Source organism: Anomalospiza imberbis, chromosome 6 (genome assembly GCF_031753505.1).
Source record: "Anomalospiza imberbis isolate Cuckoo-Finch-1a 21T00152 chromosome 6, ASM3175350v1, whole genome shotgun sequence".
Taxonomy (NCBI): Eukaryota; Metazoa; Chordata; class Aves; order Passeriformes; family Viduidae; genus Anomalospiza; species Anomalospiza imberbis.
The window spans coordinates 25,266,031-25,279,425 of NC_089686.1; the positions used below are offsets into that span (position 1 = coordinate 25,266,031).

At 49.1% G+C, this 13,395-nt stretch overlaps 1 protein-coding gene across 1 annotated transcript; it reads left to right on the top strand.

The window, feature by feature from the left end:
• On the top strand, positions 1 to 3,829 carry NFKBIA (NFKB inhibitor alpha). Its single transcript, XM_068192914.1, has 6 exons — positions 1 to 468; positions 786 to 894; positions 1,408 to 1,618; positions 2,106 to 2,194; positions 2,335 to 2,595; positions 3,085 to 3,829. Exons 1-6 carry the CDS (start codon positions 245 to 247, stop codon positions 3,130 to 3,132), a joined length of 942 nt encoding a protein of 313 aa, XP_068049015.1. The 5' UTR covers positions 1 to 244; the 3' UTR covers positions 3,133 to 3,829.
• Positions 3,830 to 13,395: the final 9,566 nt, after the last annotated feature.

The window sequence follows — 13,395 nt, forward strand, 5'->3', positions numbered from 1 at the left end:
TCGGCCCGGCCTCTTCCCTCCCCTCCCCTCCCCTCCGACGCCCCTTCTGGGCGGCCCGAGCGGCTCCGCCCGCCGTGCCAGCGCCGGCGGCAGCGAGCAGGACCAGACCCGTCGGTCGGGCTTTGAGTGGCTGGAAATTCCCGTCCTCCGCGGCTCCTCCCCCGCAGAAATCCCCCGGCCGCGCTGTATATGCGAGCCGCCGCCGCCGCCGCCGCTCACTCGCAGCGCCCGCAGCTCCGCCGCCATGATCGCCGCTCGCCGCGCCGCCGAGCCGCCCGCCATGGATGGCTACGAGCACCCCAAGAAGGAGCGTCAGGGCGCCTTCCCGCTCGACGACCGCCACGACAGTGGCCTGGACTCCATGAAGGAGGAGGAGTACCGGCAGCTGGTGAAGGAGCTGGAGGACATACGGCTGCAGCCCCGCGAGCCGCCCGCCTGGGCACAGCAGCTGACGGAGGACGGGGACACGTAAGTGGGGGTCGAAGCCGGGGCAGGGGTGGCTCGGACGCGGCGGGGAACTCGGCACGACCAGGCCGGGACAGGATGTGCTTGCCGGCGGGGCGGCGCCGCGCTGGGCCGCGCCGGGAGGGAAGGGAGGGGGTGCGGAAAGTCCCTGGAGCGGCGCCAGGGAGAGGCGGCTCCCGCGGCCGCGGAAAGCCCCGGCCGCGCCGAAAGCCCGGGCTTGCGACACCCGCGCGTGACCCGGCCCGCCGGGCGCGGGGCTTAGCCTGGCGTCGGGGGGGTTAACGCGGCTCGCTTAATTAGTCCTTTTTGTCCCCCTGCAGTTTTCTCCACTTGGCCATTATTCACGAGGAAAAAGCCCTGAGCCTGGAGGTGATCCAGCAGGCAGCCGGTGACCGGGCTTTCCTGAACTTCCAGAACAACCTCAGCCAGGTACTTTCACCTCGATAGCCCCAAATCCGGATCAGCCCCTGCCACACCCACACACTCCTTCTGGGGAATTCCCCCCAAAAAGTCCCTTTAATTTTTTTTTTTTTTTGTTTTAATTGATGGAATCAATTGAATCAAAGCCTACGTTCAGGAAAGTCCCCAGCTGGCTCCAGCCGGTGTTGGTACAGTGCTTCCTCTCCCCTGAGAGAGTGGCATTTAACGCCCACATTTTTCAAATATGATGCCATGGGTTGCATCCTTCTTTATGGAGATGTTAATGATACCCTTCATACCAGCTGGCGGTTGGTTTATCCAGAGAGCCCAAAGTTAATCACTTCCAGATGAATGGGCAACTATACAACAACTTGGGAAGCATAAAGAACTGAGTTCTGGGTGTGCTTTCATGCTTTTATTTGTTGGCACAAATCACAAAGTGAACAAGAGGTCTGCTTGTCTAGGTGTTGGTGCCAAGTTTGTGGTGTAACTCACAATCTGCTTTTGCTCTTATGCTTGCAGACGCCTCTTCACCTGGCAGTGATAACTGATCAGCCTGAAATTGCTGAGCATCTTCTGAAGTCCGGATGCGACCTGGAAATCAGGGACTTCCGAGGAAACACCCCCCTGCACATCGCCTGCCAGCAGGGCTCCCTCAGGAGCGTCAGCGTGCTCACGCAGTACTGCCAGGCACACCACCTCCTCGCTGTCCTGCAGGCAGCCAACTACAACGGTACGGCCACACTCCTGAACACTTCGGCTTGGTGTGCTGCCCTGAGGGTAGGGTCAGTCTCCTGTGGTCTCAAAGATCACTGGAGAGGTGGAGAAGGATTGTTATATCCCATTTGAGAGTTGAGGAGCCCAAAGCATACAGCAGTGTCTGACTTTTTTGAAATGCATGGTCTTAGAGGCCTTCTCACTGTTGATTATAGTCTCATGGCTTTGAACTTTTAATTTTTAGTGAGTGCCTTTGCCATGCTCCTCCTTTTTTGTTTGTAATAAGTTGCACTCAAACACTGGAATAATGCCTCCAAGAAATCTTTTCAAAATCCAACCCTTTTATTTATACTGGAAGCTAGAAAGCTCTTCTGGAAAACACCCTTTTGTCATGAATGAATTGCAAATTTAGATATCATCCTGGCCTATCATCTTGACTTTTAAGTAATGATGAGGCATTGAGTTAGACTTACTCAAGTTTTCCCTTTGTTTGTGTCTTCCAGGACATACGTGCCTCCATTTAGCATCTATCCAAGGATACCTGGCTATTGTCGAGTATCTGCTGTCCTTGGGAGCAGATGTAAATGCACAGGTATGTAATGTGTACCATGATTTGAACTGAGTGGGGCTCTTAATCAGTAGAGTGGAATCAACAGTAGTCTTAAGGAACAGCAGATCTGACAAGGGCTCTGCATCTCCTAACATGCCAAACCTTACTCTGTTTTCACACAGGAGCCATGCAATGGCAGAACAGCACTACATTTGGCAGTAGATCTGCAGAATTCAGAACTCGTGTCGCTTTTGGTGAAACATGGGGCAGACGTGAACAAAGTGACCTATCAGGGCTATTCCCCCTATCAACTCACATGGGGCAGAGACAACTCGAGCATACAGGAACAGCTGAAGCAGCTGACCACAGCTGACCTGCAGATGTTGCCAGAAAGTGAGGATGAAGAGAGCAGTGAATCGGAGCCTGAGTTCACGGAGGATGAAGTAAGTAGCTGTTTTCATTTTTACAAGAGAAAGGGGAAAATCCTGTTCTGTGCAGGGTATTTTTTGGTGTCACTCTGATAGCCTGCCCCAGTGACCTCTTGCTGTGTAACAGATAGCTATACTGAAGGTTATGCAATTAGCAAAATGGCAGATGAGGCAAGTATCTAAACAGAGTAAGAAAAAAATGTGAAAAATAGCATGAGGGAATGGAGGTTAACTTATGCAACAGTTCTCTGAACACAGTTCTGTTGCTGACACAGAACTTCATGAGAGAAAATTCAAGTTAGTGGGTGGTTTTCTCCTCCCTAGGAGTTGTTGTTCTGACATTCTGAGTGCTGCATTAAATGGCGTGTGTAACCATTTTGGTGTAGAAATTTTATACACTGCTGAAGAATTCAAGTGTAGAATTTGGCTGTTAACCCAGAGTGGATATGATACTTTAAGTAAGATTTTTGCATTAACAGCATTTTGGGGTTTTTTTTCTTGCAGCTTATATATGATGACTGCCTTATTGGAGGACGACAGCTGGCATTTTAAAGCAGAGCTTTCTCTGAAAAGAAGTGACTGTATACATATGTGTAGAAAAAGGACTGATTTTCTTCACCAAAAAAGAAAGTCACAATGTGGAGGGAAAAAAGAGGAGGGAACTACTACACTGCCCAGCAAGGAGAAGGAGCACATAATTGTAACAGGACAGTTCCAGGATCTCCCTTGTGTTTAAATACAGGAGTGGGATGTGTAATATCAGTACAGATCTGTGATTATTCACACCACCTGGTAAAGAGCCACATAGCCAATCTTCTCAGCCCTGCAAAGGTAACAGACTGCACATCCAGCCTGCTCGTTACAGGGAGCTTTCTTGTGGCATCAGGTACTACAGGGAGCAAGTGACCTTTCGTGGAAAGTTGGACTCAAGCCAACAACCCCTTTTCAGAGACTCTACGTTCATTTGTGCTGGGCTGGTGGCAGTCCCTGTCCTTTCTGACTGACCTCAGCTGCTCTCAGTGAGGCTTCCTGAGTGGAGGAGTCAGACCAAGGGACTGGTGCCGTCTTGGCTCTTAGGCAAGAGTAGCAATAATGTTAACTGTGGGCATTGGAAAAGTGTGTTTCACACTGTGTGTGTCATAATTGCTACACTTTTTAGCAACTGTATATTGTGTAAATACTGTACATTTTTGTTTATAATTATTTTGGTACATGTGAGATACGTATTTATTAAAAAAAGATTACTGTACCTAGTCTGCAAAATGGTTCATTGCCCACCTCCCTGAGATTGTGGGAATCTACCTGGTTTGCTTTTTAATAAACATTTAACACCTAGTAACCCATTTGGGGTCACATTCTCAGGGGTTTTAGGTGGTTCATCTCAGCAGTGGTAAGACATCTAAGCAGCTTGCAGCTCTCAGCCCTTGTGCTGCAGCTAATTTTGGAAGCAGACGTAGGTGGTGTTTCCTGTACCCGCTGCAGCAGGCGGATCGCGGGGCTGGGATTCCCCCTTTCTTCCAGCACCAGGCTGCCGGCCCACTAGAAGAGGGGGTTTTAGGCTGGTTTTGGCAGCGCCCGCCCACCTGCCCTCATGGCACTTTTGTTCCAGCTGAAATACTTTGCAGCTCTTGCCAGGGGAAGCTGGAGGTTTGCAGCACAACCCTCTGTCTGTTCACCTCTTGTTTATCACCTGGCCCAGCTTCAGTTTGAACTCTGACTGCTTTGGAATTTCCAAAGGGGATTTCCGTGGGAAGAGGGAACATGTCCTGTGCAGCTGCCTTGCACCCCTGAAATTCAGGTGGGGCGCCCTCACATCCCCAGTGCAGGAGCTACAGCTCTTGTCCAGTTCATAGCACTGAAGGATGTGGCTTTAACTGCTTCAGTTATTCCTCAAGTTTTGCTCCAGCATTTAGGCAGACAGAATCACTTTGCCCAAATCCTCTGCTCCACCTCATTATCTGCTGGCAGTGCATCACAATACTGAACTACTTTCAGCAACAGACTTTCAGCCTCTTGTATGTCCCTGTAAAGGATGGGTTGTGTAAAAGGTGACCGTGCCCTGTTTGTGCTGTACCCCCTGGATGTAAACAGGGAGCAGCAAGGCTGCTGACGCAGAACGATGGAGCTCTGCCAAGAGCTGGCCAGGGGAATTCTGTGCTGCTGGCACCTGGCCCTGCTCAGGCTGTTGGAGAATGCTATGGCCCCGGGTTGCACAGGGATACCCATACCTTTTTCTGTCCTGCTCTTCCCAAAGGGTTCCTGACACACAACCTGCTCTAAGGAGAGTTTGCTGGTATGAGGAAGAGCACCACAGCTGGCTGTGTGCTTCCTAATTTGCGTGGGAGCCAAAGGCCACTGTGGAAAGGATTGTAAAAAATTGTCATCCTGAGTCATTTTTATTTCACTTCCACTCTCATTGCACAAGCATAACCCAGGTATATGCACTGAAACTTCCTTCTGGCAGACATGGCTACATCTGCACTGCAAACATGCATTTTCCAGGTGTGGGGCTTCATAAGAATCTGCCAAAACTTTTTTCTTGTTGGGAACACACGCTGCACTCTGACCAACAATTAACTCTGAGCTGGAAGTGTTGACTGTGGGAGTTTGCTCACTTGCTGCTACAGGATTTTCACTAGCAAAGAACCCTGAGTGAGTCCATGCTGGAAATAGAAACAGCAGTGTTCCACTTGCTACATTTCAATTTCCCTTTGCAAAGTAGGAGTTAAAAATGCTGTCAAGGCCCTGCAGAGGCATTCACCAGCTATAGCTATCAATGGTCTAAAAATCCTTGGGTGCATGGCTGGACCCGGTATGCAAATATTTAAATAGATACCATCTGAAGGCAAATACTTCTCATTTGAAGGCCAGAGGGATGGAGAAAAATGCAGTTATCAGTAGTACCAGGCTGGCTGAGTAGTTTCGGAGGCAGTGGTACATTCTCGGCTGCCCATTGCAATATTTAGACAAAGAATATCAAGAAAGGCACTGCTATAATCTTACAATAATTCTGCAATGACTTAATAAATTAAGCAAATGTTTTACTGTACAAGGAAGTTTTGCAGCTAAACAAATAATTGTTGAAATACCACATGCTGGTTTTGCTAATGTTTACCTCCACCTGTCATGCAAAAGTAACCATGCAACATATGCAGAGGAACCTTGGGTAAAGTAAGTAGGACAGAAAATAATGTGAGAACATGTGCTTGTTAGCAAAATAGGTTGGGACATGTTGTGTATTTGTGCATTGCTAATGCAGGATTACTCATTGGAGAGCTTTGCCTGTTCACTTGATGATATGGGAAGATTGTCCACTGCAGGACATCCCCCTGGCACCCCCAGTTTTGAATATATGCCCTTTAACTGCTGCATGTCCACCCTGTCTCTGCCCTTTCCACACCTATGCCTTTAGAAAGAACTTCTGAGAGAGGTTTTGGTGATGAGCTGCCTTAATGCTGTCTTCTTGGCTTTCTGGCAGATGTGTGGCATGGTCCCATTTGTAGGATATAGAGCAAGAACTCCTTATGCATTTATTCTTCCAGCATCTTTTTTTCCTTATTCAGACAGCGTGGCTGCTATTTGCAGAGCACACTAGCTTGTTCTTGCTTCTACGGCCAGTGCCTCCCCACAATAGTCTAGGGTCCAAAAGTCTGTCCCAGCACCTTTTCCACATGCCCTGTGTGGCTCTGCAAGATTCAAGAGCATCCGTGCCGCTGCAGATCGATATCCTGTGAAGTTCAGATTTGGTTTCCTAACTGGCCCTTTCTCCATTAGCCTCCTCAGTTTCCTCAGCCCGTGACCTACCTGTGTCCTCTGCTTTTATTGCCTTTGGCACTCATATCTGCCTCTGCCTGTTCTTTTTTCCCTTCCTCCCTTTCTGCATGACCCCCCCCTTTTCACCTGCAACACCAGCTCATTCACCCGTCATTACATTACACAGCATGAGGTTACATTTTTATTTCCAGCCTTTCCCTGCTGCCTATTCTTGTAAATCTCTTTGATAATCCTACAGGGATATTCCCATACTTCCTTATATTCCACACAAAGAACAAAACTCATTTCCTCCCACACCCTCCTCTTCCTCCTTGCATTCCTGCTCACTGTAGGCCTTTCTCACCCCAACCACAACCAAGATGCCTCCTTCAGTGCCTTTCAGCTTTCTCAGCATCAGCCCTGGACTTCTCAAGAATTTTACGGTGGTGACAAATAAAGTACAGACTGCCAGGGTGGTGACGTTGGACAGCAGAGCCCAAGGCCTGATTTTTCCACCAGTACTTTAGAGCCCTTTTCTTCCATTCCATGCAGCTTTGGAAAGCAAAAAAAAGCAAGGGCAAAAGGCAACCTTGCACCTAGAGACATGCACAGGGAGGCTTTGTGCTCCCCATGGCTCCAGCACCAGCCTGACATCTGCAGTCATGAGCAGACCCCTCTCACCATCCCCCCACCTGCTTGTTCTGCCACTCTCGTGTTTTGGTGCAGCACACTCCTTGCATGCAGCTTGGGCTGTGTGAGCTGGCTGACACGAAGATGTGGGTGTCTCTGCTCCCCAAACAGAGAGAGGTCTAACTTAGAGGCTTTAGCCTTACTGTCTTCTCCTCCTTCAACCTTTTGACATTAGGAAGGGGTCCCTATTGGCTGCTTAGCATTTTACACACCAAGAACTACAGGTTGAAGCAGGGCCAATAGTGTTTACCAACCATGTGTCCTGCATGCAGCTGGTGGACACATCTACCTGCCTTCCTGGCAAGGACTTGATGCACCAGAAGGCAGTGAGGCCACCAGGACTTAACCCATCCCAAATAGTGGCAGCCTCACTGCTGCTGGCCTTGCCCCACAGCTTCAGTTCAGATTTGGATGAGCAAGATGGTTGAGTGAGTAAAGGAAAAGGTGAAACCAGAAAAAAAACCCAAGGAAAGACACTGTGTGATCTCCAAGGGGAGGACAAGTATCATTTGTGATTTGTTTTAATGGGAAATCTTCAATGATGGTGGACTCTTGGGCCAGGCACGTATCGTTTTTCTGTGGAAGCTGAGCTGTGAAAATAATTAAGCATCTGGTCGTTCCTAGAAGTAAAAATTGCAAAACAGAGTGCAGTGGTGGCAGGGAAGAATCTCTCCCTGGACAAATGGCTACCCTCATTTCAGGGGGTGGAGGAAGGGCTTTTTCCAGCATTGCTGTGCCCCCAGCACCAGTGCTTTGCTGAAGAGTGGGAGCTGCACAGTATCCCGAGGGATGAGGGAACAGGAAAGTCCTGTCCCCTCATGCCAACCTGGACAGCTGCTGCACAGCCTCTCCCCTTCTCCAGCAGCTGTCTGTCACAGCTCTGACATCTCTCACCTCCTTGTCCCTTCTCTGAAGCATTAACAGGAACAAAAGGTTTCCTTTAAATGCTGGCATACTTATCAGGTCATCATCCAAGAAGTTTAAATCCAGAGAGATCAGAACAGAAATTCCCCCTGATACCCTGGAGGTTTGACTGCCTGCCCTCGCCATGATCCAGTGCTCAGATTTTCCCAGGACTGCCTCCTCATCCAATTTTCCAAACAGGACTTTCCAGTCCTGTCAGAAGAGAGCTGGGATTTTCCCTGCTCACTCCTTTCTGCAATTCTGCCCTGTTACAGCGGCCATGAACCACGGCACCAGGCTCCATTGCCTCTCCAGCTGCAGAAGTGCAGCCTCTTACCTGTCCTCCACCAGCCCCAGGGGCTTCCTTGCTCTGAAAGAACAAGCCTGCACCCCTTTAATTTAAATTCTTTTCTCATTCATAGTTTTAGCTAGTTCAGATTAATATTCCTGTGCATCTTTCAAGGTAAGATTTTCATCTCTCAAGCTGAAAGCACAATGTGAGCAAATGTATGGGTAAAGAAAGAGCCTTAAAACACAAATATCTTTAACATGCATGCACACCTTGAAGGGCACACAGCTACAATTACGGTGCAACACTTAGCTCGGTTAATTATTATTCCTGGATTTCAGTAGCTTGAAGGAGAGGGAGTTTCCCAAGGCCCTGTAGAGGACTCTGAGTGCTGCTGCTCTGCTTCATCCACGCTCTGATCCCACCGGGGAGTGCCCAGGGGTCAAGTGAGAGGCAGCCCCCTGAGGAGCACAGAGCAGTGGGAAAAGAAACCGGGCCGTGGTGTTTGCTCCTGCAGCGTGGGAGGACCTGTGTGGTGGTTTTCCTCTCTGCATGGGAAAAGGGCATGCCACGTCTCAGTCAAAGCTCATGCATACTGAGCTGAGGAGGACTGAAAGTCAGTAAGGATGGCTGCCCAGCCTGTGAATGAAACCACCCTTTTCTTTCAATTTTTTCTAAGTGGATGGGTTTCCATTCCAGCATGCGTCGAGGCTGATGTTTCTGGGTTTCTTCCAAAAACTTAGATCTGTCCCCTGGCAGCACCTTCTCCGAGATGTTTTGCCCTAGCAAACGAACAAACAAGCTGCATGGAGGCTCCCCAGGCTGCATGGAGGCTCCTTACACCAGGCTGTGCCAAGCCTAGCTTGGGGAAAACACTCCCTGGGTGGGGGATTCAAATCCCCCTCACCCTTGTGTACACTTGATCCCCACCTCCTCTCTAACAGTGTATGAACTGGGCTGCTGGAATTAAAAAAAATTACTAGACCACCCAACATCTTCCATCTGTCCATCCACCCCAGACCTCTTAATGCTCCTGCCTGTGCAGCCCTGTCCCCTGGCAGTAGCAAGCTGAAGCACCTGGTGTTGGGCTGCTGGACTACCCCAGCGAGGCAGGGGCTAGCTCTCAAACTGCCGAGTCTCCTGCCGTGATAACCACTCCTGCAGGGCAGCACCCAAACCTATGGAAACTGAAATAATGAGGTGGAAACAGGGCTGGCCCTATAGCTGTGTGGGAGGCTGGCAGGCTTCAGCTGCAGTCAGCCGGGTGCAAACAGGGGATAAAACAGAACAAGGGCATGTTCAGCAACTGAAATGGCAAAAAGGCAACAGTGCCACCAGGATGGAAAAGCTGGGTGGGAACCCGCCAGCAACAGCAGATAAGGTCCACTGCTGAGGTGGTCTCCTCCCCTTCACAGTTCAGCCCAGCTGTAGCACTTTTCATGCAGAAATGCTTAAGGTTTGCCCTCAGCATCCTCTCCTCTGACTCTGTCCCAGAGGAAGGGAGGTGAGCAGGCCCAGGGAAGGCCAGGATTCCAGGATGTCAGCCTTCCTGCCCTGGGTGATGACACAAAAAGCCAGCTTCTCTTCTCCACACAGCTGGACTGCCAAGGTGATCCCATCACCCACTTCCCTCCACAAGACACCCGTGTATCTGAGGGACCCAAAAAGTAAGGAACTGATAATTCTGTTTCCTTTTTCAGAGAAGCCCACGCAAAGCAGAAAAGGGAAACTGCTGTCTTTTTAATGTCTTTTTTTTATTGTGGCACCCCAAACTGCCCCCAGCACTTGAGGTGAGGCTGCCCCAGTGCAGAACATAGAGGGACAATCCCCTCCCTTGGCTGGCTGGTGATGCTGTGCCTGATGCACCCCAGGACAGGGTTGGCCCTCCTGGCTGCCAGGGCACTGCTGGCCCATATTGAACTTGCCCTTTCCAGGTCCCTTTCCATGGCACTGCTGGAGAGCAGCCTCTCATTCCCCAGTCTATACACACACACAGAGTCGCCCTGTCCCAGGTGCAGAATCCAGCACTTTCCCTCGCTGAACTTCATACAGTTGGTGATTACCCAGCCCTCTAATTTGTCAAGGTCTCTCTGAAGGGCCTCCCTGCCTTCAAGGGGGTTCAACAGCCCCTCCCAGTTTTGTATTATCTGCAAACTTGCTCTGTATCCCTTCCTGTCCTGTATCCAAGTCACTTACGAAGATGTTGAAGAGCACAAGGCTGAGGATGGAGCCCTATGGAACCCCACTGGTGACAGGTCACCAGTCTGATGTCATCCCTTTCACTGTCACCCTTTGTGCCTGACCCATGAGCCAGTTGCTCACCCATCCCATGATGTGTTTATCCAGCTGTGAGCTGGACATTTTGTCCAGAAGGCTCCTGTGAGAGACAGTATTGAAAGCTCTACTGAAATCTGAAAGAATTACATCAACTGGCTTCCCTTAATCAACTGGGTGGGTTACCTTGTCATAAAAGGAAGTCAGCTGTGACAAGCAGGACTTTCCTCTCATGAAGCCATGCTGGCTGTGACCAATGACTGCATTGTCTTTCAGGTGTTTTCCAGTGGCTCCCAGAATAATCTCCATAACTTTGCCAGGCACTGAAGTGAGACTGACAGGCCTGTTTCTTACAGGGTCCTCCATCTTGCCCTCCAAAATCAGGACAACATTCACCAGATTCCAGTCAGCTGGGACCTCTCCAGATTCCCAAGGCTGCTCAAAAATATTTGAGAGAGGTTTTGTGATTATATCAGCCAGCTCTTTGAGGATTCCCAGATGAATCCCATCAGGCCCCATAGATTTGTAGGGATCCAGCCAGAGCAGCAGAGCCCACACAATTTCAGGATTGACTTGGAGTTGATAATTTTCACAGCCATGGCTCCTCAGCTCAGGGCACTGAGACCCCCTTTAATCTGTCATCTGTTTTGAAAACAGAGGCAAAGAATGCGTTAAACACCCCTGCTGTGTCCATGTCCCTGCGCACGAGGTGACCATCTTCATCCTGGAAGGGGCTGATGTTATTTCTATGCTGCCTTTTGCCATTAACGTATTTTTAAAAACTCTTTTTATTGTTCCCCACAGTTCTGGATTCAGCTCCAGCTGAGCTTTGTCTGCATGAGTTTTCTCCCTATGGTGGCAATCAATATCTCTGTATTCGTCCCATGTCACTGGACCTTGCTTCCACTGGGCATACACCCTCCTTTTTTGCCTTATTTTCACGGGAAGATTCCTGTTCAGCCAAGATGGACTTCTGCCTTACCTCCTTAACTTCTGACATTTCCTGCTCCTGTGCCCTGAGGAGGTGATGTTTAAAAAGTGACCAGAACTTATGGACCCCAGCTTCTACAGAAACATTTTCCCAGGGGACTTTACTTGCTAGTTCCCTGAGCAGCCTGAAGTCTGCTCTGCTCATGCTGAGGTTTTGCTGGCACTTTTCCTCCTGTCAGATGTTTTGCTCTGCTTTGTTTCAGTTAGAAACAATTAAATTTTTAAAAAATATGCAAGACTAAAACCATATTGAGAACTTCCCAAGTGAAACAGATTACTTCTTTACTCAGAAAACAAGAATCTATTTCAGTTTTTTTTTCTTACTCATTGGAAACTTCAGATGTTTGTTTTCTCACTCACCTGAAAAATGTTTTCTCCTAAGCTTTTGTGATTGCGACACAGTAGAATTTCCTTCCTCTCCCACTCTTTTCCTGAGTCATGTGCACTAGGCATACCTCCATCCTGGGGCTTAACATGCCATCTCTGAAAAGCCAGCCCTCAAATTTACATCCAATTACCATCCATATAATATTAAGCTGTTAAACTCCTCATGCTTGCATAGGGGCAGGTCTTCATTTAGCCTTAGAGCCAGCAGCCTTCCATCAGGTCTGCTTGGCTCTGCTTTCTCTCACCCTCACAGCATCTAGCTCCCTTCACACACACATCCTATTCCCTCTAACCATTGACTCTATCTTTTGGCTGCTCTAAATATACCAGGAAAAAAACCCAGCTCATTGGAGGTGATATTTTCAAAATTGATCCTGAGGACACTTTCATGCTGAAGGTTTTGAGGCTGCAAAGCAATCTGTGTCAAGTGTACAGCTTTTGGATGGCAAACGGATGCTGATTCTGACACCAACCCGTGTCCTGCCACTGGATATTTTGCCCATGACTTAGACCATATCTGGAGACTGATTCAACCCACGGTGTGATGCCAAGGTACATCACCCAGGGAGTGTTAGGTATTTCCCATGTGGATGCTTTCATTCAGCAACAAAGCAAACACAGCTCAGTGTGTCCTCTTCCCAGAGGCAAGTCCCTGGTGTTGTGAGCACATTCATCATGAAACACCACCACAGACGGCTTCTCAACATCACCATAAGAAAAATGTTATCTCTGTAGCTATTCTGTTTCACTGAATTTACAGCTGGGCCCTTGAACACTGTCAGTAGAAACTGAATGTTCCTTCTAAGCACAGGATAAAGGCATGTCTGTATTATTAATAATTTTGCTAAATGGCACATGAAATATCATCTTCATCTCCAGTCCCAGAGGTTCTGAGTCCTGTCTCTGAGGACACCAAGAAAACAACTTGGGAACAGTCTCCCTTTAGGCCGTGGTTGGTCTTCCACCTGAGCTGAGGTGTGCAGGTGAATCAGTGAGGATGCTGCTGCTTGGCAGGGTGCTGGCAGTGGCACAAATGGTCCTGTCTCTCAGTGTCCCCTCTCTCCCACATGCCTGCCCACTGGGAGATGGGGAGCTTTTAACTCGGGCTGGGTATGACCCTGTACCAGCCAGAGGCGAAGATGGATGCATGCTGCTGTGTGCCATCACAAAGGGGTCTTTTCAGAGTGAACTGAGAAGCAAGTATGCCCTAGTGACCAGACAGACTTTTTTACCACATTTCAATTGCTACTTAGCCCAAAGAGCAGTGCTGTGACACATGCTTCACTGAACTTACAGCTGGGCCCAGTTGCTCCTTGCTCAGCTGACCTGGTGGCAGCTGAGTCTTCGTAGAGGACCAGCCATTGGATACAAGTGCTCCTGCCATCAAAGCCTGTGGTCTGGCCAGGATATGTCCCCTCTAGTGCCTGGCATTCCAAGCCCTATTCCAATAGCTGTATAGGAGCAGCCTCAGTAAACCACAGTAGGAAGTCAAAAACAAGATGTGTGAGATCAGTGAAATTTGCAGAATA

What these genes read in the sequence shown, in the direction of transcription:
- NFKBIA (XM_068192914.1), top strand. Translation starts at nt 245, where the DNA reads ATGATCGCCGCTCGCCGCGCCGCCGAGCCGCCCGCCATGGATGGCTAC. An exon ending in GCAGGCAGCCAACTACAACG is followed by an intron (nt 1,619 to 2,105) that starts GTACGGCCACAC and finishes TGTGTCTTCCAG; the next exon opens with GACATACGTGCCTCCATTTA. An exon ending in CTGAGTTCACGGAGGATGAA is followed by an intron (nt 2,596 to 3,084) that starts GTAAGTAGCTGT and finishes TTTTTCTTGCAG; the next exon opens with CTTATATATGATGACTGCCT.